Source organism: Pelophylax lessonae (genome assembly GCF_965119305.1).
Source record: "Pelophylax lessonae genome assembly, chromosome: 6".
Classification (NCBI taxonomy): Eukaryota; Metazoa; Chordata; class Amphibia; order Anura; family Ranidae; genus Pelophylax; species Pelophylax lessonae.
The window spans coordinates 49,283,919-49,310,324 of NC_138773.1; the positions used below are offsets into that span (position 1 = coordinate 49,283,919).

A 26,406-nucleotide genomic window follows, 5' to 3' on the forward strand; every position below is an offset into this window, starting at 1 on the left:
GCCTGCGCAAAAACGCCCATAAAATTGCCTGAAAAAATGCCTAAAAAAACGCCTGTAAATTGCAACGCCAAGATGTGAACGTAGCCTTATACTTCTCTCTCTCCATCTTGCTATCTCTCTCTCTCTCTTTTTTGATATCTTTTTCTCTCAATCTATCTTTCTCAGTCTGTTATGCTATTTAAAGCCTAATGCAGATTTTCAATCAGAGAGAGATCATCTAAAAGCATATACCTTACTTTTTTCTTCTTCCCCCCCCCCCCCCTTTCTCTCTCTCTTAATATCTTTTTCTCTCTCTCCTTTAATATCTCTCTCTCCTTGCGATCTTTCTCTCTTGATATCATTCTCCTCTTTCTCTCCCTCTTTCTCCTGACTCTAATTCTGATATCTTTCTTTCTCTCTCTCCATTCTCCCTCTCTCTCTCTCTCTCTCTCTCTCTCATCCTGATATCTTTCTCTCTCCCCCATATTGATATCTCTCTTTCTCCTCTTTCTCCCCCCCCCTCTCTCTCTCTCCCTCTCTCTCTAGTCCTGATCTATCTCCCTCTCATCTCGATATCTCTCTCTCTCTCTCTCTCTCTCTCTCTCTCTCTCTATATATATATATATATATATATATATAATCTCTCTCTCTCTCTCTCTCTCTCTCTCTCTCTCTCTCTCTCTCTTTTTACTCTCTTGATATTTTTCGCTCTCTTGCCCCTCTCATCATAATATATATATTTTTTTAATTGAATCAAAATTTTTATATCTTTCTCTCTTTCGTTCTCTCTTTCGTTCTTTCTCTTTCTTTCTATTTCTCTCCCTCCCCCCCCCTCTCTCCTCTCTCTCTCTTTCTCTCTTTCTCTCTTTCTCTCTCTTTCTCTCTCTCTCTTTCTCTTTCTCTCTTTCTCTCTTTCTCTCTCTCTCTCTCTCTCTCTCTCTCTTTCTTTCTCTCTTTCTCTCTCTCTCTCTTTCTCTCTTTCTCTCTTTCTCTCTTTCTCTCTCTCTCTCTCTTTCTCTCTTTCTCTCTTTCTCTCTTTCTCTCTTTCTCTCTCTCTCTCTCTCTCTCTCTCTCTCTCTCTCTCTCTCTCGAAAAACTACTGTTAAAGTTGTAGTCTGTCCTTGTGGTTGAGGATGTAAGGAAGAGCCACTTGGTCCCTCTGCCACCATTTTTGCATTACCATTACATGGCCATGTTGCCATGATGAAGTTTCCAGCAGCAAGCCCTGAAAGAGATCATACTGTACTGTAGCATTGTATGTCATTGTCAAAAGATCTCAATTATGCCTTTTTTTTTTTTTTCTTCCTTCCCACAGTTGGTTGGAGATGTTGATTGTATACCCAAAGACCAACAAGCAGAATCAAAAGAAGAAGAGGAAAGTGGAGCCCCCTACTCCGCAGGTAAAGGGGTCTTTTTTGTTTTGTTTGTTTTGTGATGCCTGCAGCTGCAATAAGTGTTTGGCGGGCTTTATTCTAGGAATGCTGCGTTTTGCATTTGAACGCAATGCCGCACAGACGCATATGTATGAATGCAAAACACAGAAGGGCTGAGTTTAACCTTCTTTGCCTGCGCCTTCTAAAGGTCATCCAAAGGAACGTTACTTTTATAACCAAGGAAAGCAGGTCAAACGCAACCTGCTCCTGATGTCACTGTACTGTATGTAAATGTTTGTGTATGTTCAGCAGAATTGAAGTTTCATAAATAGGTAAATATAGAAAAAGATTGGGAGAAGTATTGGGCTGTAACTTGCTGCTTTTTGAGTCCTGTCTGCTCAGATGTAGGTTCTGTGTTCTATCGTGGGTAGATGACATTTTCTTTTTAGGTACAGGGGATTGCCTTCTTGAAATGAGAGTTTTTAGAGCAGGGGTGTCAAACTCAATTTCATTGTGGGCCGCATCAGCATTACTGTTCTCAAAGGGCCGGTTGTATCTGTAAGACTATGCATCTACTTAGAAGTATGCAGTGTACAGAGTGTAGAGTTCACGAGTGTGCTATATACAGATTGCAGAGTTCAGGGGTGCGCTATGTACAGAATGCAGGGTTGAGGAGTGTATGACATACAGAATACAGGGTTTATGGGTGCGCTCTGTACAGAGTGCAGAGATAAGAAGTACGCAGAGTACAGAGTGCTCCACCAGGGCCATCTTACCGAATGGGCACGCCAGGGGGCCCCACTTGCCTGGAGGGCCCCACCTGCCCAGCGACCCAGCCCCAGCCAAGCATTAGTCTTGATTCCCTTGTGCATCCCACTCCCGAACTTAGCAGGTGGCAAGCGCCTGTCGGCCCTGCGCTGCTGTCAGGCCACTTGGGCCGTGGAGGGGGAGCCCACAACTGTAGGAATACCTGTCTGCCTCCACGGGAACAGGCACACACAGGACAGTCGAGTCTGACTCCCGTCCCTGTGTGTGTTCACCGAACCCAGCCGCCGAACTTGGGAGCTGTCTGGCACTGCTGTACCAAAGAATATCACCTTTTGCATTTTTATTCTCGTGGGTGATTGTGTAGGTAGGGCCCCAGTGCAATGCATTGCCCGGGGCCCTTTAATGCTCTTAAGATGGCACTGTGCTCCACCCCACAAAAAGCTTCCTTACATCTCATCTGTCTGGCTCTCGTGCCTCCCAGCAGTGTAGGTGGCTCCACCGTGGGGTGGGCAGGGATCTGCAAGAGCCAGAGATGGCAGAACAAAGTTCCATCACATTCCAGCGAAAAAAGAAAAAACCCTGGGTGCAAGGGCCACTTCAAATGTCCTGGTGGCCCGGTTTCAGCCCGCGGGCCTTGTGTCTGACACCTGTGTTTTAGAGGATATTACTTTTATTAAAAATCCAAAGAAAAAAAAACTGGAGCCATAAAAATATTACTTGTATGTCTCCAGCTATGTATCCAGAACCACCGGTTATAGCCTGAACTCTAGAGCTATTTGTGAAAATATTATGCAGTAGCTTTAGGCTCAGCAGTTGTTGTCAGAGCAAAATATGCACGCCATGGCTTCTGTTGCAGCATAATCACAAAGCAATGAAGAGGCAAACAGGAGCCCAAGTGGGGTTTGTATCTCACGCCAAAAATAAAAAGCCTAAGGCCCCTTTCACAGGGGCGCACCGCCCGACGGAATCTGTTCTGCTCAGCGGGGGATCAACCTGCCGATCCCTGCTGAGCAGACAGATGACAGCTCAGTTTCCGCTCTGTGTGCTGAGACGGAGGTGTCAGATCCCCGCTCTCCTCTATGGCAGTGGTCCTCAACTCCAGTCCTTGGGGCCCACTAACAGGCCAGGTTTGCAAGATAACTAAATTACATCACAGTTGATCTAATTTGCTGCTCAGTGATTGCAGTATTCTAGTCTGCATCTCCCCAAGGTAATACTTAAAATCTGGCCTGTTAGTGGGCCCAGAGGACCAGAGTTGAGGACCACTGCTCTATGGGATATCGGATGAGAACGGACGGCCTGTCTATTCTCATCCAATCCCACCCGAACCAATCCCCCAGACAGATGGAAAATAGGGTTTCCATCCGTCCAGATTTCACGGACCGGATCGGATAGCAGCGGGTGTCAGCTGACATGTCACCGCTGACATCTGCTGCCCCATAGGGATGCATGGAGCATTCAATCAGGTCCGCCTGAAAAACTGACAGGCAGATCGGATCGGATCACCCGTGTGAAAGGGGCCAAAAACAGCTGTTGTTGACATTTAATAATTAGCTAGCTCTACTTTTTTAACTGTATCTGTTTAGAAAACTAGCCATGGCCATTGAGGGATGATTTGCTTGGCCCTGACCATGAACCATAAAGGGTCAGTTCACCCAGGCTTGATATTTTGGTGTTTTGTAGATGCTGTAGTATTCCATTACAAGACAAGTCTCTGAAACATTGGGGGCGATATCTGCTCTTGATTTGCCATGGCTGATTTGATTTATATTGTGGAGAATATAACTGGAGGAGATGGTATACACAAAGGTGGGCAGGAAAATCCAAAACTCTCAGGCCAACAGGAGCAGAGACTGGAATTATGGTGGGTAGATCTCACTGTTGAGGTATCCAGGACATATAAGAAACCAGGGGCTCATTCCAATTACCAGGCACCACCTACAGCCCATATATCAGTTTTTATTTTCTTTTTTTTTTTAACTTGACTGGTCCTATTGAAGAGTGACCCCCTTTTTTGTTGTTTTTTTTTGTATTTGTGAAGGTATTAAAATACTTTGTTTTAGGAAGGCAACGCTGTAGATGAGAGCATTCTTACCAGGGGTGTATAGATTCCCTTTGGGCCTTCACAATACCATGGCTGATTAGAACTCCTCTCTAATGCATTTCTTATGCTTTTATGCGTAGTTGAGATGAGCTGCACTCGGCACATCTTGGTAAGAGCATTAACCCATTAGTGGAGCAGCCACAACAGATCTTGGCTGCAAATTGAGAAAACAGGGAGATATAAGGTATTAAACAGGGACCTGGGCCTCATCGCTTCTCCCTGATAACGTGGGTGAAATTCCATCATCTCCCACAGTAGAAAATGATGTCAGAGAGGGTCTCTGTGTCCAGCCTTAGGCTCATACTATAAATGGTAATAGACAGCCGTCTCTCTGACTCACCCTATCCGACTCCCTTGGGTTGCGTGGGATCCCTTAGCTCAAGCCATACTTTTGCTTACATTTCTGGGGAGATATGTGCCACCAAGTGCTGGTGACATTTAGATAAGATGCCAAGGCTGGCACAGGAACAACAACGACTTATAGAGGATAGCACTTCCCCAACTAGCTGTCTGCCTGAGAATTGAGAGTGGGCTACAAAAATATGGCTGCCTTCTAATGACAATATTGATGCTGTGTCTGTGCCATATCACTGCAACTTTATCATTTTCCACAGCAGTTCACTGATCATCTGCATGAGAGGGGAGCAAACTTTGTGAACAAATGAATACATCATTCAGGAGCCAGCTGATCTAAGTTAGGAGGAAATAGACCTGTGTAGGGCATCGCTGTCCTTTAACTACTTGACCCCTGGAAGATTTACCCCCCTTCATGACCAGGCCCTTACTTCAACTGCGCAGTTGTGCAACAATGTACCCCAAAAAAGTGTATGTCCTTTTTTCCCCCACAAAAAAAGCTTTTGGTAGTATTTGATCACCTCTGCGTTTTTTTATTTTTTGCGCTATAAACAAAACAAAAAAAAAAAAAAAAGACGTTTCTTTTTTTTTTTTTTTTTTTTTTTTTTACTTTTTACTATAAAACATATCCAGTATCTTCATAATTTTAGGCCAATATGTATTCTGCTTTATATTTTTGGTAAAAAAAAAAAATCCCAATTAGCGTACCAGAAAAACCTTGGATTGCGAGCATAATTCGTTCCGGAAACATGCTTGTAATCCAAAGCACTCTTATATCAAAGCGAATTTCCCCATAAGAAATAATGGAAACTCAGATGAATCGTTCCACAAGTCCTTCAGTTTATAGTCTATATACCAAGATTATAGCAATGTGATAGGTTGTGTAACCATAAAATGTCCATCCACAATATGCAGCCTTCCCAAGGGGATTAGAAGCAAAATCTAGCAGAGCTACAGAATATAAGAGAGATGAGAGGCGCCTCTAAGTGTAGCAATATGATTACATTTAATGAAGGTTCAACATTGAGCAACTCACATGGTTGATGATTAAAATAGGCACATCTAAGTATGCAGGCATCCAGGGTAAAGCTGTCCACATAGACTATCTTCTGCACCACCGGCTCTCTCCACTGTCAGTCTGCAATCCTGACCGGGAAGAATAGCCTGCAGTAGAGTGATCTGAAAGTGAGGCTTTGAATCACTCATGGAGTGCAGCGGGGAAGGGATGATGAAGATGGCAGTGCGGAGGATGGTCTATGTGGACAGCTTTACCCCAGATGCCTGCATTCTTAGATGTGTTTTAATCATCAACCATGTGAGTTGCTAAATATTGAACCTTCATTAAATGTAACCATATTGCTACACTTTAGAGGCTCCTCTCTTCTTTTTTATACATGACGCTGCTTGTATATTAAGACATCGCTTGAATATCAAGTCAAAATTTATTTAAAAATTTGCTTGTCTTGCAAAGCGCTCTCAAACCAAGTTACTCTCAAACCAAGGTTTTACTGTATATTGATTGGTTTGCACAAAAGGTATATCATCTACAGACTATGGGATGTATATATATTTTTTTTACTAGTAATCGGGGGGGATTTAATCGACCTATAGCGGGACTGCAATATTGCAGATGACAAATCGGACACTGACACTTTTTGGGGCCACCAAGTGCTAGGGACATTTAGATAAACAGTAAAAATATGCACTGTCCCTGTACTAATGACACTGGCTGGGAAGCGGTTAACATCAGGGGCGTTTAAAGGATAAATGTGTGTCTAGCCAGTGCTTTCTCACTGTGTGGGAGGTGCTTTGACTAGGGGAAGGCAAAGATCCATGTTCCTGCTTTTCAGACCCACAGGATAAATACCTTTCCTACTGTCACAGAACAGCAATCTGCCTGATTTACATAGGCAGATGGCCATTCTGCCTGTGTACTGTATAATCGGCAGGTGCGGGTGGACACCGAGTCTGCGGTACTCGCTGCTGGGCTTCCATTGTGTGCGTCCCAGACCCCTTATATCAGATCACGTAGTAGGTACGTGACCTGGCACAGAGCAGCTGCCCTGCCGCAGTATATGTATGGTGGGCAGTCCACAAGTTGTTAAAATAATCATTGACTCATGACAAACATGACATTTTCTGTAAGGAACTATTCCTGGTGCTCCACAGGGGCAACCTGGTTCTAGGACCTTAGTGTAATTATTACCTAAGGTGGCTTCTTCATTCCATCATTTTTTTTTTTTTTTTTAATTCATATTTTTTTTTTTCACTTTTTCCTTTTAATAGTTTATCATTCAATAATGACAAATTTGGGACATAGTTTATTAAATATGAACTCTGGTCACAAAATATTTAAAGTAAACGTGTTGGCTTCCATAAAGAGACATATGAACGTACAGGGCATCCGAAAAGTATTCACAGCGCTTCACTTTTTCCACATTTTGTTATATTGCAGCCTTATTTCAAATTGGATTAAGTTCATTATTTTCCTCAACATTCTGCAAACAATATCGCATAATGACAATGTGAAAGAAGATTGTTTAAAATCTTTGCAATTTTTTTTAAATATTAAAAAATTAAAAAAACATGTACGTACTCACAGCCTTTGATCAATATTTTGTTGAAGCACCTTTGGCACCAATTACAGCCTCAAGTTTTTTTTAAATATTATGCTACAAGCTTGGCACACTTATTTTTGGGCCGTTTCTCCCCTTCTTCTTTGCAGGACCTCTCAAGCTCCATCAGGTTGGATGGGAAGCATTGGTGCACAGCCATTTTTCAGATCTCTACAGAGATGTTAAATCGGTTCAAGTCTGGGCTCTGGCTGGGCCACTCAAGGACATTCAGAGCTGTCCCATAGCCATTTCTTTGTTATCTTGGCTGTGTGCTTAGGGTAGTTATCCTGTTGGAAGATGAACCTTCGCAACAGTCTGAGGTCTAGAGCAGATTTTCATCAAGGATGTCTCTGTACGTTGCTGCATTCATCTTCTCTCGATCCTGACTAGTCTTCCAGTTCCTGCTGCTGAAAAACGTCTCCACAGCATGATGCTGCCACCACCATGCTTCACTGTAGGGATGGCATTGGCCAGGTGATGAGCGGTGCCTGGTTTCCTCCAGACATGACGCTTGCCATTCAGGCCAAAGAGTTCAATCTTTGTTTACTCAGTCCAGAGAATTATGTTACTCATGGTCTGCGAGTCCTTCAGGTACCTTTTGGCAAACTCCAGGCAGGCTGTCGTGTTCCTTTTACTGAGGAGTGGCTTCCGCCTGGCCACTCTACCATACAGGCCTGATTGGTGGAGTGCTGCAGAGATGGTTGTTCCTCTGGAAGCGTTTTCTTTATCCACAGAGAAACGCTGGAGCGCTGTCAGAGTGACCATCGGGTTCTTGATCACTGACTAAGGCCCTTCTCCCCTGATTGCCTAGCTTGGCTGGGCGTCCTGCTCTAGGAAGAGTCCTGGTGGTTCTGAACTTCCATTTACAGATGATAGAGGCCACTGTGCTCATTGGGACCTTCAATGCTGCAGAAATGTTTCTGTACCCTTCCCCAGATCTGTGCCTCCATACAGTCATGTCTTGGAGGTCTACAGACAATTCCTTGTACTTCATGGCTTGGTTTGTGCTCTGACATGCACTGTTAACTGTGGGATCTTATATAGACAGTTGTGTGCCTTTCAAAATCGTGCTGTCAACTGCATTTACCACAGATGGACTTAAATCCACCTGAGATGTTGTAGAAACATCTCAAGGATGATCAGTGGAAACTTAATTTTGAGTGTCTTGGGGGAAGGCTGTGAATACTCCATGTACATGTTGTGTTTTTTTTCTTTTTTTTAATAGATTTGCTAAGATTTCAAACAAACTTTTTGCACATTTTCTTTATGGCGTATTGTTTGAAGAATTTTGAGGAAAATAATTAATTTTATCCATTTTGAAATAAGGCTGTAACCAGAGATGTATAGTAACTAAGTAGAACTACTTCACTACTGTACTTAAGTACCGAAAGGCGGTATCTGTACTTTCCTGGAGTAGAATTTTTTTCTCCTACTTCCACTTTTACTTCACTACATTTTTTTCAATGATTTCAATACTTCTACTCCGATATTTTTTTTTTTTGCGCTGCATAGTTACTCGTTACAATTATAAAAATTACCAGTTTTCCTTTTTGTCACTTTTGGCTTGGCTCGCATCTCCTCTATGGGTCAACGTTAGGGGTCAGGTTTCTCTGCCTTCCTCCCTTCCACCCACCCCTGTCCTTGTATCCACGTCCTTGCTATCCCCGGCAATTATGGGTCCAGGTTTTCTTAAGGTACATTTTGTTCATGCTTCAATGTCATTTTTATTGAAATTAGAGGTTTTTGGGCATTCAATACAGGACTATTGATATATGCCCTTATTTTGTTTTTTGCTTTTTTTGTTCTGTTATTCTCATTTTTCTCTTTTGTAAATTTAGAATGTTCACCCTCGAAAAATGTCTATCAAACTCCTGAAGAAGCTATTATGAAGATGGCGAAACATGTAGAGTTGACATAATCGAGTGCTTTCTTGTGCTTTTATCATTTTAAAGTATTGTCTGTTATGTCCTTAGTCCTTCATGTACAATAAAATGTGATTTTTATGAGAATCCAGATTTTTCTCCATCATTTGCACCTTTAAAGTCCCACTTTGCCCCTCCTATTGTATCTACCTTTATTTAGGGATGTGGTGCTCTTAACATTTCTCATCTCTGGCAATATATAAAAGAATTATAAAAATTACCACTGCCAGAACAGTAGATGGCAGGTTTCATGAAGCTCAAAACATGTGTATTATCAGCGCATACGGAAATAAATGCTACTGTATGTATAAATAAAAGCTGCATTTGAAATAATAAAAAACAATATGATGTTCAAACTTTTGACTTCTTTCTTTAATAACTACATAAGACAGTACTTGTACTTTTACTTTCAGTACTTGAGTAGCAATTTGTTTTTTTCATACTACTGGTACTTTTACTTTCAGTACTTGAGTAGCAAAATTTAAAAAAAAAACTACTTGCAATATTTAAGTACAAAAAATGTTGAATACTTTAGTACTTCTACTCAAGTCACTTTTTGATCGAGCACTTCCACTTCTACTCAAGTCACTTTTTGATCGAGCACTTGTACTTTTACTCAAGTATGAGTTTCGAGTACTTTATACAACTCTGGCTGTAACATAACAAAATGTGGACAAATTTAAGTGCTGTAAATACTTTCCAGATGCAGCGTATGAAGAGACTCCTTCTACGTCGCAGTGATGCTGAGGTGAATGCAGTGACAGCACCTGATACCAGCAGCGAAGGGCAGTTGTGACCTCTGAGCTGGCGGCCATTGTATACTACAGTGCGCTCCAGCTGGAGGGGCTCCTGGGTTTCTCTGGAAGATATGAGGGCTATGCCTACTTGTAGTTTCTCCTGACACTTGGATGACTTTATCCAAGTGACAGGTGTTTATGGAGGAGCCAAGAAACATTTGCTGCCAGTAGATCCTAGAATGTCTCCAGCACTGTACTGCATATTTTGGAGTGCAGCGGTATCTCGTGGTATCTGCATTCTCTGAGAGCGCTAAGCCATAAGCAATCACTGCTGCTACTGCCTGCAGGCCTCCCTCTCGTCACATTATCCAGTGGCTGAGTTTCTCTGATAGCTTAATGGGTTTTTTTTTTTTGCTTTAATGCAGATTGCGACACACACACACACACACACACACACACACACACACACACACACACACACACACACACACACACACACACACACACACACACACACACACACACACACACACACACACACACACACACACACACACACACACACACACACACACACACACACACACACACACACTTTTGCCATTGATTAGGTCAGGACTAATAAAAATGCAGCCCAACCACAACCTCCGTCTGACCTTTCCACAGCAAAAATCATGCACATGACATGCAGTCGGAAATGCCTGACTGAGCAATGCAGCGTTCACTTTGTGGAAAGGGCACCTTTTGTTTGTGAAGGACGGAAAGTAGGACACATTTTACATGGACTTATTTAGGAGCGCTGTGCGAGATGATGATGATGGGTAAAAGGATGTAACCACCAGTAGTCAATTCTGGGCTACTGTAGTGTCAAACGTGAAGAGGATTCCTGTAGTTTATGTATAACTAACCAGAAATAACTTTTTTGCTTTTAGACTACATTAACTGAAATCTGGTTACTGTACTTTCCACTTTTTATTTATTTCTATTGTTTTTATTTCTTGTGTTAATTTGATGCATTCCATATAAAATGTCTAAATGTACGTGCCTAAAATAAGCAGAGTTGTATAAAGTACTTGAAACCCATACTTGAGTAAAAGTACAAGTGGTCGATCAAAAAGTGACTTGAGTAGAAGTGGAAGTGCTCAATCAAAAAGTGACTTGAGTAGAAGTACTAAAGTGTTCAACATTTTTTGTACTTAAATTTTGCAAGTAGTTTATTTAAAAATGTTGCTACTCAAGTACTGAAAGTAAAAGTACAAGTACTGTGTTATGTAGTTATTAAAGAAAGAAGTCAAAAGTTTGAACATCATATTGTTTTTTATTATTTCAAATGCAGCTTTTATTTATACATACAGTAGCATTTATTTCCGTATGCGCTGATAATGCACATGTTTTGAGCTTCATGAAACCTGCCATCTACTGTTCTGGCAGTGGTAATTTTTATAATTGTAGCGAGTAACTATGCAGCACAAAAAAAAAATATCGGAGTAGAAGTATTGAAATCATTGAAAAAATGTAGTGAAGTAAAAGTGGAAGTAGGAGAAAAAAATTCTACTCTAGTAAAGTACAGATACCGCCTTTCGGTACTTAAGTACAGTAGTGAAGTAGTTCTACTTAGTTACTATACATCTCTGAAAATAAGTTTTTTTTTTAAGTGCACCTGTCACTAACTTGTATACTCAAGTGCACTTGGGAGCCTGCCAACTTCTCTCTGCCCAAGAGCTTACTGTTAAGTTTTCACCTTCTCAGTGCATTCTGGCCTATAGTCAGTAATAGTAAAGCCAGCCCGACCAATAATCGTCAAAGCCGATGTATATGGAGGGCCGATATGCAAAGTTCCTGATATATCGGAATCGGCCCTGGAGGTTACCGATATTGCCTATATTTCGGGAAAGTGCTTGTACCGGAGTGATGCCTGCAGCTAGAGGCATCGCCCCGGTACCGGCGTCCATAGCCGACGGTCGGCTGTCTTGTAATGACAACTGATGCGGCTGAGAAGCTCGCCTGGGTCTCTCGTCCCACCAGGAGACCCGGGCAACCAGCCTGCATGGGTCTCCGCATTCGGCTCTGATCGGGTCTCCATGCAAAATCCCGGACTTGATGTCATGAGTGACATCACTTCTGTGTACATTCTGGTGCCAGATTAAAAAAAATGACAGCATTCAAAACAGCCAAATGTTGGCGTTTTGAATGCTTTTAAGTGCATAGGAGGGGTTTGGGGTCTTTTAGACCCACAGATCCATTCAACAGGAGTACCTGTCAAGGAAAGAAACATTTTTTTTTAAATGTACAAAAATTTTCAGGTGCTTTTTTTTTTTTTTTTTTAACGCAAAAGCGATTGGAAAACTCCTCAGAGTTAAAGGGCCCTAAATCTTTGGCCAGCTTAATCACATACTGGCTACAAGGCATTAGAGACATGGCATTCTGATTAATTGCCAGGGGCGTGGCCACGTCAGAACCACCATATTAGCAGCTTGTCATGAAGTCGTCCTCATACAGCAGATTGGGGCTTATAAATGGTGGAAGGGATGCGCTAGCCCGACGATAAGTTAGCAGCACCTAGAACTCCCTGAACATTGGGAGGAAAATCTATCTTCACTTATCAGATTGGGGCTTGACAGTGTTTTAGATCAGTGGTCTCCAAACTGTGGCCTGGGGGCTTGATGTGGCCCTTTGCTTGCCTTTATCTGGCCCTTGGGGCACTATTCTTTCCCCTGATTCTGCCAACTGACATCAACAATGGGGCACCATTTCTCCTATTGACACCAACCATACCAAGTATGGTGATGTTTACTCCCACCGATGCCAGGAAACTTTCCACTCCCGCCGACAACAGTCCGGCCCCCCTAAAGTCTGAAAGACAATACATTGGCCCTTTGTTAGGAAAGATTGGAGACCCCTCCTTTAGATAGGAGAGAGACTTATAGTGGAACTGAACTCAAAAAGTGAAAGTTTGCTATGTTATATGAGAATTATAGAAATGATATCCTGATGTTGCCTTATTTCTTTTTGTCTGATTTGTATCCCACCAATGTTACTAATCCTGCTGTACGGCTGATTATAGCTTCTCATTTATTGGACTTTGTTGTTGGTTTATCTTTGCTTTTGGTTTTTACCTCCTAACTTGGAAATTGTGTACGTTGCTGAATACCTCTATTCCATTTACTAATCCTGTATAATAAAATTCTAGAAATGGTAACTGCATGAGCAGTATCTAAAAATGTTGACTTTTGTCTGGTAATTCTTCTGCAAAATATCAGTGCAATTTCTGATATGTGAGGGGTTCATAGGCACTCCAGCCTCATATCTGCAGTGTGAGAGTCAAGGCACTGCTGCCTCAGGCTGCTAGATGAGTCCTGGAGGGATATTTGATGATATCATTATTGCTTACTGTTCTTCTTGCTGGAGATTCTGATATGAGGAAGAAAAACCCTGCCTCAGCCAAGATGGCTGTTCCCACACAGAGACAAAAAGGCTTAGTAAGTCAATAATGAGGAAAGTAACACTGGGCCACAGACAATGCCTATAACCAGTTTCTCTTCTGGCCTTTTTTTTTATTTTAAATTGGGCAACAGCTATCAGAATTCAGTTCCTCTTCAGAAAGGCATCCATTTACCCAAATACAAAGCTAACTGGGTTATGTATTTTCCAAAAAGAATGTTTTATTTACCATATAAAGTACATAAAGTTTACATGGCATAATCACACATCTCGTATTTCAGGAACCCGGACCGGCAAAAATGGCAGCAACCAGTACCGGGATCCCTAGCGCAGAGAAGGTTCCAGCCACCAAATCCACCCTGTGGCAGGAGGAGGTGAAGGGCAAGGATGGGCAGGACAGTAGCAGCAGCAGCAGCCCCCTTCAGAGCCCTGTTCAGATGCCCTCTTCCCCGAGTGAGCCAGTTCCGGACAGCAAAGGTGAGCTACACAAGAGGTTATGAGAGATATCTGTTCCTGTCTAGTCTATATTTCCATCGCACACCTTCCCGGAAACGAGGCTCATTTAATGGTGGGTGCTGTAGCTACTACAAGCTGGTTACTGGAAACATCACAGATAAATGCTAATATTTGCCAGGAAACCAAGGATCCTCAAGTATCGTCCAAAGACTTTTATTGTAGGAAGATCCCATCACAAGAACAAGTACAACATTTCGGAGCAGTGCAGGACCCCTTCGCCAGGCATGTGTCGCACGTCTAGCGAAGGGGTCCTGCACGGCTCCGAAATGTTGCACTTGTTCTTTTGATGTGATCTTTCTGCAATAAAAGCCTTTGGACGATATTTGTTGATCCTTGGTGTGCTGGTGAATATGTGCATTTACAGTGCCTTGAAAACGTATTCACACCCTTTAAAAATTTTCCACATTTTGTCATGTTACAACCAAAAACGCAAATGTATTTTATTGGGTTTTTTTGAGATAGACCAACACAAAAGGGCACATAATTGTGAAGTGGAAGGTAAATGATAAATGGTTTTAATTTTTTTTTTTTTACAAATATTTGAAAAGTGTGGCGTGCATTAGTATTCAGCCTCCTTTACTCTGATACCCCTAACTAAAATCTAGTGGAACCAATTGCCTTTAGAAGTCACCTAATTGGTAAGTATAGTCCACCTGTGTGTAATATAATCTTCGTATAAATACAGCTGTTCTGTGAAGCCCTCGGAGGTTTGTTGGAGGATCTAATGCCTCGTACACACGTACCGATCGTCGGCCGACCGATCGGCCGTCTTTTGTCCAAGGATGTCCTGTCCGCTGAAAAGTGCAAAAGACTGCACACGAATTTTGTCGGCCAACAACAGCCGACTGCAGAAGTGATGTCATGTGATGGTTAACTTTCCGTGTGTTTTTTCTTCTCTGAGCATGCCCAGTCTTGCAAATCTGCTGATTGTCGGCCGAATTCTGTACTGACTGAGGAACAATCGGCCGTTCTGGTGTTGGCCAACAAAAATTTTAATGCCTGCACAACAGATTCTGTTCGGCCGAAAATGCACTGTCGGTTGTCGGAAGCATCATACTAACAAGCCTACAATCGTTCGTCGGCCAAATATTTACGGCCGACAATCGGTACATGTGTACGGGGCTTTAGTGAACAAACAGCATCCTGAAAGCCAAGGAAGACACCAGGCAGGTCAGGGATGAAGTTGTGGAGAAGTTTAAAGCAGGCTTGGGTTATAAAAAAATATCCCATGAACATATCGTGTAGCACTGTTTAATCCATTATCCGAAAATGGAAAGAGTATGGCACAACTGCAAACCTACCAAGACAAGGCTGTCCACCTAAACTGACAGGTCGGGCAAGGAGAGCATTCATCAGAGAAGCAGCCAAGAGGCCCATGGTAACTCTGGAGGAGATGCAGAGATCCACAGCTCAGGTGGGAGAATCTGTCCACAGGACAACTATTAGTCATGCACTCCACAAATCTGCCCTTTACGGAAGAGTGGCAAAAAGAAAGACATTGTTAAAATAAAGCCATACGAAGTCCTGTTTGCAGATTGCGAGAAACCATGTGGGGGACACAGCAAACATGTGGAAGAAGGTGTTCTGGTCAGATGAGACCAAAATTTAACTTTTTGACCTAAAGGCAAAACGCTATGTGTAGCGGAAAACTAACAATTTACATCATTCTGAACACACCATCCCCACGGTGAAACATGGTGGTGGTAGCATCATGTTGTGGGGAGGCTTTTCTTTAGCAGGGACAGGGAAGTTGGTCAGAGTTGATGGGAAGATGGATGGAGCCAAATACAGGGCAATCCTAGAAGAAAACCTATTAGTCTGCAAAAGATATGGAACTGGGGCGGAGGTTCACCTTCCAGCAGGACAACGACCTTAAACATAAAGCCAGAGCTACAATGGAATGGTTTAGATCAAAGCATATTCATGTGTTAGAATGGCCCAGTCAAAGTCCAGACCTAAATCTAATGTGTTCAAGACTTGAAAATTGCTGTTCAGACGCTCTCCATCCAATCTGACAGAGCTTGAGTTATTTTGCAAAGAAGAATGGGCATAAATTTCACTCTCTGGATGTGCAAAGCTGGAAGAGACATCCCCAAAAAGACTTACAGCTGTAATAATAGCGAAAGGTGGTTCTACAAAGTATTGACTCAGGGGGGCTGTATACAAATGCACGCCACACTTTTCACATATTTATTTGTAAAGACATTTGAAAAACATTTATCACTTTCCTTCCACATCACAATTATGTGCCACTTTGTGTTTGTCTATCACATAAAATCCCAATAAAATACATTTACGTTTTTGTTTGAAACATGACAAAATGTGGAGAATTTCTTAGGGTATGAATACTTTTTTTAAGCTACTGTAGCAGACATCTGTTACTGCCAAGGCTTTCATACCTATACCTTATTGCGTCTGTTCTAGTATGCGGTAGAGAATTGGAACTAGTTTAAAATTAAATTTACAGCCTGACATAGATAAATGGTGATCTAAATGCTATGAAAACACTTGTCTTTATTCCGTGTCAAGTCACAGCAAAGGCGAAGTGTCCTCCTTAGATACGCCATGATCTCCAACCAAAAATTCATTAGTAGAAAGTTAAGTGTAGCTGCTTTGGCAGCACTCCATGTTTATGGGATCTGAGTATGGCATTTGCTTTGAAGCCTAAACAGACACTCAGCTCCATGTTCAGCTCCATTCTGATTCTTATAAACTCAGAGGTCTGCATGAGACATAAAGACTTCTGAGCACGCTTGAGATAATGCTGGTCTACTTCTAATGTAGAGTTCAATATATAAAGTATGTGTAAACTGAGCTGAAACCAGTTATGGTTTATATGCTGGGGAGAAGTGGAGGTGCTGGGAGATTGAGTTTACCAAATTTCTGAAGCTGACAGTAAAAGTGAGAAATACCATGTAGACATGGTCTAATCTTATAAAGAAGTAACAATGACTATTTTTATCTAATGCTCTCCTTATAGGTGTACCTGTCAGTTATCATGACTCTTTCAATTATATTGAACTGAGAATAGCTCTGACAAGCTGCCGGAGAGAAAGAGAGCAAAAGAGAGATGTGGGAGGAAAAATTGGAAACATAATGTTGTAGGAGACTTTAAAATTGGGTTTTTTTTGTTCAGATTTCTCTGTAGTTCTCCTTTCTCAGCAGTTTTTAGAACAGTGCAAGTCACAATTAGTCTCTAAGAGGATATCTGGGCTGGCCAAAAAAGGAAATGTGCTTCACCCACCAGTTACAGAAAATAATGAACATCTTTCCTGGGAGATGGTTTAACAAGGGAATATTACTTTACTTCTCGGTCCCGCAGTCTTTATCCCCAACAGTTATGGTTGAGATGGCTGGTCCTCAGAAGCAGCTATTCTTGCAGATCATGTTGCTTTACCACCTTGCTGATATCACCTTTAAAGCAAGACCAGTGGCCACCGCTTGTCCTGCATTGCACTTGATGGTGTCTAGAACCTATTTGTGTTCCAACACTGGAGATGGGAAGATAGGAGTGTGTCACAATCTAGGTTCATGCTTGGAGGCTTGTACCTATAGCAGTAGTGATGCACCCACCGACCAGCTGGATAAGTACAGAAGCAGGTCACCCTGGTGAATGACACAAGCTGTCCTGAGGGGCGGAGCTAAGTACTAACTGTTGTTCACCAGAACTTCTAAAGGTGAAGATGGATTTTATGCATGTTAGTACCAGGTCGCAGTCCTTAGGATTGCCCCACCATGAGATGAGAAAGCTGGGGTTTAGTAGCAGATATAGCAGGTAGGGATAAGCAGAAGCGTAGTCCATAAACAAGCCAAAGGTTGGTAACAAATGGTTGCATTTTGAAATCAAGCAGAAGCGTAGTCAAGGAACAAGCAAAGGGTCGGTAACAAGTGGTAGTGAAGATACGGATGGCAGCAGGAGTGACTAGAGAGAGATATTGGTTGAAGAGAGCACAATAATCTGGCAAACAGGAAGTGCAAAGGCATGGCTTAAATAGGAAGTTCATGGGAGGGAGTGGGAGTTGAGAGTTAAATAGAAACAAGGCAGAAGGCAGGATTGCCCAATGGATCAGTCAGGGTGATGTCCAGCTTTCCAGGAGCTCAGCACGTAGAGACCATGCCAGACCCAGCAAAGGGCCCGGGTTTAGATACAGACCTTGATAGAATGCCTGCTGGTGCCTGACCCTGGAGTAAGGCAAAAATTCCTTATATTAAATTTTCCCCTAGACAAAATAAGTGTATTATTAATTGTTGAGGCGTTAGCTTTTTAATACAAGTGTGTATGTGAAATTCCTCCAATGCCAATAAAAGTATAAACAAACAAAATAGTGCAACCAATAATATTTCACAAAATTAATCACCAAACATACATTTTGCAATATAAAGGTCCATGCAAAACAATGAAATCTTCTGTTCCACTTCATTTTCCACCACATGTGAATTATTGATGCATGCTCTTCTTATATAACAGTGCTCCACTTCAATACTATGATCCCCACCTAGTATACGGGGGCCACTCACCAGAAGGCTTTGGGCCACCAGGGCCCTCACCGTTTAATGCTCCCTCCTGGAGGTGGGTGGAGCACAGTATTTAAGTAGAGCACTGTTCTATAAGAAGAGCATGCATCACTAATTCACATACGGTGGAATAGAATATTTTATTGTTTTGCATGGATTTTTATATTGCACATTTGTGTTTTTTGGTGATTCATTTTGTGAAATAGTTTTGGTTGCATAATATTTTTTTTTTATATACATTTATTGGCATTGGAAGAATTTCATACACACACTTGAATTAAAAAGCTAGAGCCTCAACAATTAATAATACACTACATTTTTTGGGTTAACCAAGAATTAATGGCAGCAGCTAAATTGTTAATCACTGATAGTAATTACACTTAGGGGTGCCGTTTTATTTATGTTTTAGACAAAATAAGCATTAGATTTTGCTGCTAGAGGTGGCTAGGGGCATTTTGAATATTTCTGGCTAGCCTTTACGGTACTTGTCACTAAAATCCAATTCCTAAAGCTGGGAACTATCGCCATGCAAATAATGACTTTAGCACCAAAGTCACAGTCAAGTAAATTGCACGGAATTATCCTACATAACTGAGAGGACTGGAGTTTGAACTAAACTTGTCACCAAGTTTTCCTATTAATCTACATCTAGGAGCTATCGGCCTTCAAATAATGACTTTATCCCCAAGTCTGTCAAGTAAGTCACACTTAATTCTTGCACATAAAGTAGATTTATAGTCAAAATTTTTATTTTTTTTTTCATTTTGGATAGAGTAATGCCCCGTACACACGTGCAGATTATCTGAAGACTTTTGTCTGCAGACTTACCTTTTCTATGTAATGCAAGGGCCTGCCGGATTGCATACAAATTGAAAGTGTTTAGGTTTGACCTCATATTATATGGTTTTGGTAAGTCTGCAGACAAAAGTCTTCAGATAATCTGCACGTGTGTACGGGGCATAAGGGAGGGTTATAACTCCTGTCACCCTCTGTGTTCCATTGCTGAGAATTCCCTTCACTTCCTGCCCCATAGCCAAACAGGAAGTGAGATGAAGTCCCTGCAAATTAGGGGACTCCTTGGGGCCCTCCAAGTCACCAGAAATCTTGTCCCCCATTGGAAGATTTCCCCTCTATTTCTTTTCTGGGGAGAACCCAAAATTTGGGGTTTTTCTTTTACTTTCACTTTCAATGAGAACGTTAAACAGGACAAATTAAAAAACGGGGGCACAGATAGCAATAAAAACCTGACTGGTTCTAATCCCTCTCTTCTCCAAAACAAAAAAGTTTTGCCTTTAGGTATACTTTAAGAGTCGGTTCACACTATGGCGACACGACTTCAGAGGCGACTAGTGGAGTCGCCGTGCACCGCGACTTCGGCGTGACTTGCACAGACTTCACATAATGGAAGTCAATGCAAGTCGCTCCGACTTCGGTCAAAAGTAGTGCAGGAACCTTTTTCTAAGTCGGAGCGACTTGAGTCGCTCCTATTAGAACGGTTCCCATAGCACAGAATGGAGCACGACCAAGTCGCCTGACAAGTCGCGGTAGTGTGAACCGTCAGTAAGAATAGGTTTGTGGTAAACTAGTCACAAAGTTTATGGATTTATTGAAATCCTTAAGCTAGGAGCTATCGGCATAAAAAGAAGGACCTAACGTTGGCTTTAGAGAGCTCTGACTCCCCCTTTCCTGTAAGGTAAGCCCCTCTTTAGTGAGGTGCCCTAATTGCATTGATGAGGCATGGTGGAGTTCAACCTTTGTTTGGAATCATTTTACATTTCCTTTGCGTGTATTGTGGCCAAGTGACAGGTGCTCTTTTTTTTGCACATTACATTAGCTCCTTTTACTAGAGAAATTATGTCACGGCTTTTTTTGTATTTTTTTTTTTTAGCTGCATATTAGCAAAAGTATAACACGCTAGTTTGCTCCTCAACACCTCATTAGTTTTTACCTTCATATACGATGCATCTTGGACTCTCTCCCTAGATGGAGCAATGGTGAATGGAGACCGCGTTGATGGCGGACGTAAAACACGCGTGGAAAGCGGCTATTTCTCCTTAGAGAAGACGAAAGATTTGAAAACGGAAGAGCAGCCTTCACAAACACCACCTTCGCCCTCAACACCCGACGCCCCCAGCAGGTATAGTGTCTACGATGACTTCGACCAGGAACAAGACCCTTTTTCTCCCCCAGATAACAGGCACTGCCAACCAGAGGAACTAGATATGGAGCGGAGAACGTCACCTGGCCCCCTATACCTGGCCAACAAAGAGTATGCCGTTCTGGCTGATGTCCCTCGAGCACGCCGGATCTCACATAGAGAACTCTTCAAGGTAGAAAAGAAACGGCTGGAGCAGCGTTCGCGGGCGCGAAGCCCAGGGAGGGAGGAAGTGGCACGTCTTTTTGGCCAACAGCGCAGGTTAGTTTTCTGAGAATTTTCTATATTCTTTGCTTTTAACATAAACATCAGATGTTCTGGGTGGATGAAATATTGCAGAGGCTAAAACTGTGCAGCTCGGCTGTTTTAACATTTTAAATCATTACACTCTTTTTAATGTTGTAAAATGTTGTGGGTTTCCAGGAAATTGATACACCATCTGAATTTTATTTGAGGCAGATTAATAATTTTTTGAAAGCAGATGTTTTATTTTTGTTTTTCTTAATATATATCTTACTTCAACCCATGGCTGTCTGGCTTGTTCAGACCTGTGTTTGAGCAGTAGCTGGAGAGCCATGTTTGAAGACGGATCTGCTTTAAAGTAGAACTATAGTCAAAACTTTTTTTTTTGTTTCATTTTGGATAGTGTAAGGGAGGGTAATAACCCCTGTAAGGTTTATGTTTGCCATCATTGTCCCCTTAGGGAGATTTACTTTCACTTCCTGTCCCATAGCCAAACTGGAAGTGAGAGGAAATCCCTGCAAATTTTTTTTCTTTTTAACAGTGATACTGTATTTGCTTTTTGGCTACAGATTCTATGGGATTTAGTACTGATTTTTATTTTTTTTTTGTGCATAAGCACAACTACTTCTGGCCATTATACGTATTTGAAAAGGTTGTAGACGCCTCCATTTTAAAGTGCGCTTTGTGGAGTGCTGGTAACTGGCTTTTTGGGCCGGTCTTCGCAAATTCCAGGAGCCAGGTAGCCAGTGTGTGACAAAACTTGCTATTTAAAGGAGTTGTAAAGTCAGAAGGCTTTTTATCTTAATGCATTCTACGCATTGAGACAGGGCTCGACAAACCCCAGGCGCCAGGTCACATTGGCGACTAGAATTAGCGGCCTGGCATCTGGGTTACCCTGCGGCAGGTGTCTTGTCGCCAGACATCCCAAGTCTCCTGCAAAGTGCGGGAGTCTCCTGCATGGGGACTGCGGCTCCCTGACACCAGCAAGTGCCGGGCCCACATGCGGGGAACTCCCACACCTCACAGGAGACTTGGGATGTCCGGAGACAGAACGGTGTCTGTCAGCTGTGACAGAACGGAGCCAATGCTTCCTGTATAGTTCCGGTGTTCTAAAATTTAGTCGGGCCAGTGAAAATTCTGGACCCTTGTCACTTCCGGGGACGCTCCGTCACCACCAGCTGCTGCGAGCCCCGGTGCGCATGCGCACAAGGCATTTTCAAGGCCCGATGAAATTCTAAGACTTACGAACAGCTGACTGAAAGGAGGAGGGGCTGAGGTGGGACGCACACACCGCTGCGGGATAATGTTACAACACCGCTGCGTCATCGAGCAAGGAACATGTTGCAGAGCTGACTTAGAGGAGGCGGGAAGGAAGTGAATACTCATACTAAATAGTAATGATAAAAAATGTTTAGTATTTCTTATTATTTTTTTTTTATATCATTACTATTTAGTATGAGTATTCACTTCCTTCCCGCCTCATCTAAGTCAGCTCTCCAACATGTTCCTTGCTCGATGACGCGGCGGTGTTGTAACATTATCCCTCAGCGGTGTGTGCGTCCCTCCTCCTCTCAGTCAGCTGTTCGTAAGTCTTAGAATTTCATCGGAACTTGAAAATGCCTTGTGCGCATGCGCACCAGGGCTCGCATCAGCTTGGTTATGACGTAGCCTCACCGGAAGTGACGAGGGTCCGGAATTTTCATGGGTCCGACGAAATTTCAGAACACTGGCTCCGTCTTGTCACAGGCGGTGTGATCTCAAATGCACTTCGCCTGTCAGAGGGGAGATACAGGAAGTATCTTCTCTGCATGCTTCCTATTGCGCTGCTCCTCACACTCTCCATTGTCTGTCATGTGTCTCAAGAGCCAGCAGTATCCGCCAGCAGTACCCACCAGCCAGTAATACCCACAGCAGTACCAGCCAGTAGTACCCGCCGGAATGTCCCACAGCAGTACCAGCCAGAAGCCCCCAGAGCAGTAACCCCCAGCAGAACGGGCCAGCAGTACCAGCTAGCAGTAACCACCAGCAGTACCCGCCAGCAGTACGTCACATGTGCTATGGGTGTAACTAGCCCCCAGCACATAATTGTAAATATTCCAGCATGTGCAGTGTTTCTGACTCCTCCCACCATGACCACTTCAAATCACTGAAGTGGTCATGGTGGTTGGAGTGTTCCTTTAATATCTCTCAGAAGAAGTAAACAAAGTACACACGGGTCGAATGCCAGGCAACATCAGCCGATTCATTAAAAACTGTCCGCCATTGGGCCCGTGTGGTTGGCAGCCAGTCCGACAGAAGCCGGCCATTCGGCATGTGCAAAAAAAAAAACTGGCTCCTTTTTTAGCTGGCTCCTAGATTTCAAGCAAATTTGTCAAGCCCTGCATTAAGATAAAAAAAAAACCTTCTGGAAGTAACCAACCCCCCCAGCACCACTAATACTTACCTGAACCCCTTCTCTCTCCAGCGATGTCCACGAGTCCCTCGGCTGTCCAGATTGGCTGACACACAGCCGTGGCGCCATTGGCTCCCGCGGCTGTCAATCAAAGTCAGTTAGCCAATCAGGAGAGAGGGGGCGGGGCCAAACGGCAGCTCCGTGTCTGAATGGACACACGGAGCTGCAGCTCGGCTCGCATGCCCCCATAGCAAGCTGCTTGCTGTGGGGACACTCAGTAGGAGGGGAGGGAGTCAGGATCAGGAACGAGGGATCCAAGAAGAGGAGGATCCAGGCTGCTCTATGCAAAACCAACTTCACAGAGGAGGTAAGTATAACATATTTGTTTTATTTTTTTTTTAAAAGACGAGACTTTACAATCACTTTAAATCTTTGAGATCCTTCATTGTCATTTGGAGAGCTTATGTCTGGGCTGCCCTACAAAGGCCTGTTGATTGCACTCTTGGATTGACTGACTCCTGAACTTTGCATTTATATGTCCACCCTTCAGTGTGATTGACTTTTTATGTTGAAATAAAACAAAGGAAAAAAGGGATTTGTTTATTGCCATTTGGTTTTACTTTTTTTTTTTTTAATTAATGGAGACTGATACTCAAATATAATTTAAAGCTGTCTTAAATTGATTGGTTAACCCTTACATATACCCAGTGAAGTTACTGACCTTAGGTAACAGTAAACCAATCCTCCTACATAAGTTGTACCTGCTTATCTGCAGTCCTCTCATCTCTACATGTGCCTAAATTTTAAAATTTGTCTGAGCTGTGAGAAAAAAAATGGGCGGTAAACTGAAGCTACACTCTGCAGATCTCAGTGAGGAGAGTTCTGAGCTCTAATTGGAGGATAGGGAAACACCCCCCTTCACACAGGAACAGAGCTGTGGCTGTAAATCTGCTGGAGGTCCCTTTCCAGTTACCATTTTTCTCTTGGTGTCAGGAAAATTGTCAGAAGTGATTCATGCTGATAGCAGAGGAGGGAAGCAGCAGATAGAAATGACACTTGGTGTTCTTAATTGAGACAAGTACACACTATAGAGGGATATGTTTTGTTCATATTTAATGTCTTGAGGATTACAACCACTTTAATTGTGCTGGTCACATGACTAAAAGCCTGAGTAATTGGCTCAAAAAAGAAAGTAGTACCCAGACAATCCCACTTTCATTTGCCTCTTTATACCAGTAGGTGGTTGGGAGGGGAAGACTTCACATCCCTACTTTTTCTCATGGTTGCGGCCATGTTTTGAAAGATGCAATGAACAATGTTTGATTCCAGCAAGAATGCTAACACAGCTTCAAGTTAACGTTTTGAGTACTGGTCCTTTGTTAATTAAGGAAAAAAAAATGATGTTTAGAGAGTGTCACTTTTAATATATCTTGATAATTGGTTTTATGCAAAGTTGTTATGAAATATTGTCAAATATTGTATTTGAAAAACAGATGACTATTTTAGGGGCCTCTTTTTGTAGTTGACATGTTCGCTCGCAATTGGAAATGTTATCTTGCATTATTTGTTTCTTTAACCTTCTCTTTTCTAAGCTCCCTCATACTTGCTAGCAAAGACACTATCTCTACTCCCTGCCCGCCTACCTAATTCAGCAGAGAGGTTCAGCAGTAATTCAACTTTTATAACATTGATGGTGTGGCTTTGCCTAAAGGTTTGAAGGATGATTAGAAAATGTAATATTTTAAAAGATGGGTTTCTCTAAAACTAGAGATGGTTCAATAATTATATGTTGTTGTAAGATCTGTTTATGTAATATATATATAGTATATGTGCCCAGGGCTATATAAGGTTCTTAGACCTGCACCCGACTTGCTGACAAGAAGATGCCGCTTCAGATTTTGGAGTTTCACCTAACTGCATGGAATAACCGTCACCTCTGCCACCAGCTCACATATGTCTACTAACACACTAACCCTCACTGCCTATGGCGTTTACTCACTAAAGTCTACTTTTGGTGTATCTGTCTGCTACACTCAGTGATGACGTGGGTTGAACCAATGTTCCGCCTACCAGTTCACCAAGAAGTACTGACATCTTGCAGTGGAAGCCATCTTGAAGATATCGCTATTATCCCCATTATGCCTTTATGGCTGACTAGTCCCCAACAAGTTGATGGTGTGCAGGAATATAAGACTGGATCTTCATTGTGTGTAGGAGACAGGTACTCTTCGGTATACAAGACCTTTCACTACTAACCAGAATAATACCCGTTACACTGTGTTTTGTACCAGCTCTGTGGACTAACTTTATAACCTGTGGAATGTGATTCATTTGGGAGCTACTTGTGAAAATGTTTTCATTCTCATCAAATTTGTGGAATTAGGTAAAAGCTGTAGCAGCTGACATCATAGACTATTAACATATTCCTTTTCTGTTACCATCTCTACCGCCCTTCCGGAAGGTTCTTCCCATTTCCTCATAGTGGATAATAGGCAGTCTTACCCACCACCTCTGCAATGCCTCGGTTCTGTTTGGACCAATGGGCAGGGCTGGTTGAGTATTTTGAGGTGGGGGGTAGGGGTTGTGACTGTTCTGATGCAGATGGCAGCTTTAAGAACATCTTTGTTTGCATAGACAGTTCTAAGGCAGAACTTAAATTGCTCAATGAGGGGACTTTAAAGAGAAATATGGCTTTGAGTTTTTTTGAGTATTATATTTACCTAGGTGGATGCAGCATCAGTCCGATGCTGCATCTGTCCCCTGGCGCCTCTGTACTGAGAACCGAGCGATCTAACACAGCCGATCACTCAGTTCTGACTGCTCCCCAAACAGAGAGCTACTGACTTATCAGTCAGCAGCTCTGCGCTCTGCCCCTTCCTCGCTCATTGGAGTGCTGGGCAGGGAGCGGCCAGCTCAGGCTCTCAGCAAGCTGAGCTGGGTGTCAGTTCAGGCACCTGGCGGATCCCGACTTCCATTGTTGTGATGACGCGGTGCCTGGACTGACTTCTGTGATGTCAGAAGAGAGCGGACTTTAGCCCGCTGTCTGCTGAAAACGGGTCAGAGGAGTGCAGAACAAATTGCACTCTTGTGATCCATAGGAGATATACAGCCAAAAAAGCTTTGGCTGTACATCTCCATTAAATATACAATCTTCTGGCGTGGCTGCCAGACAACTAGCGTTTTAGAAGAAAAGGCTTCCTTTAAGCTGCTGTCTCAGCAAACTCAAGGTTGCCGCCTAGTTCATTTACAGCGCTCACATCTATCTTTGTCTTAAATGGAACTCACTGTAAGT

The 26,406-nt window shown here is 42.7% G+C and overlaps 1 protein-coding gene across 6 annotated transcripts in view; it reads left to right on the forward strand.

The window, feature by feature from the left end:
- The window catches only part of MPRIP (myosin phosphatase Rho interacting protein), a 312,245-nt gene that overhangs the window by 163,591 nt on the left and 122,248 nt on the right, over positions 1-26,406 (forward strand). For 4 of the 6 annotated variants that reach the window (XM_082259998.1, XM_082260001.1, XM_082259999.1 and 1 more), the window contains exons 5-7: positions 1,295-1,379; positions 13,575-13,770; positions 20,308-20,461. In XM_082259998.1, coding sequence (XP_082116124.1) covers positions 1,295-1,379; positions 13,575-13,770; positions 20,308-20,461 — 435 coding nt within the window. Of the gene's footprint in view, positions 1-1,294; positions 1,380-13,574; positions 13,771-20,307; positions 20,741-26,406 lie in introns of all 6 variants that reach the window. The other 2 variants (XM_082259996.1, XM_082259997.1) reach the window with 1 other exon arrangement.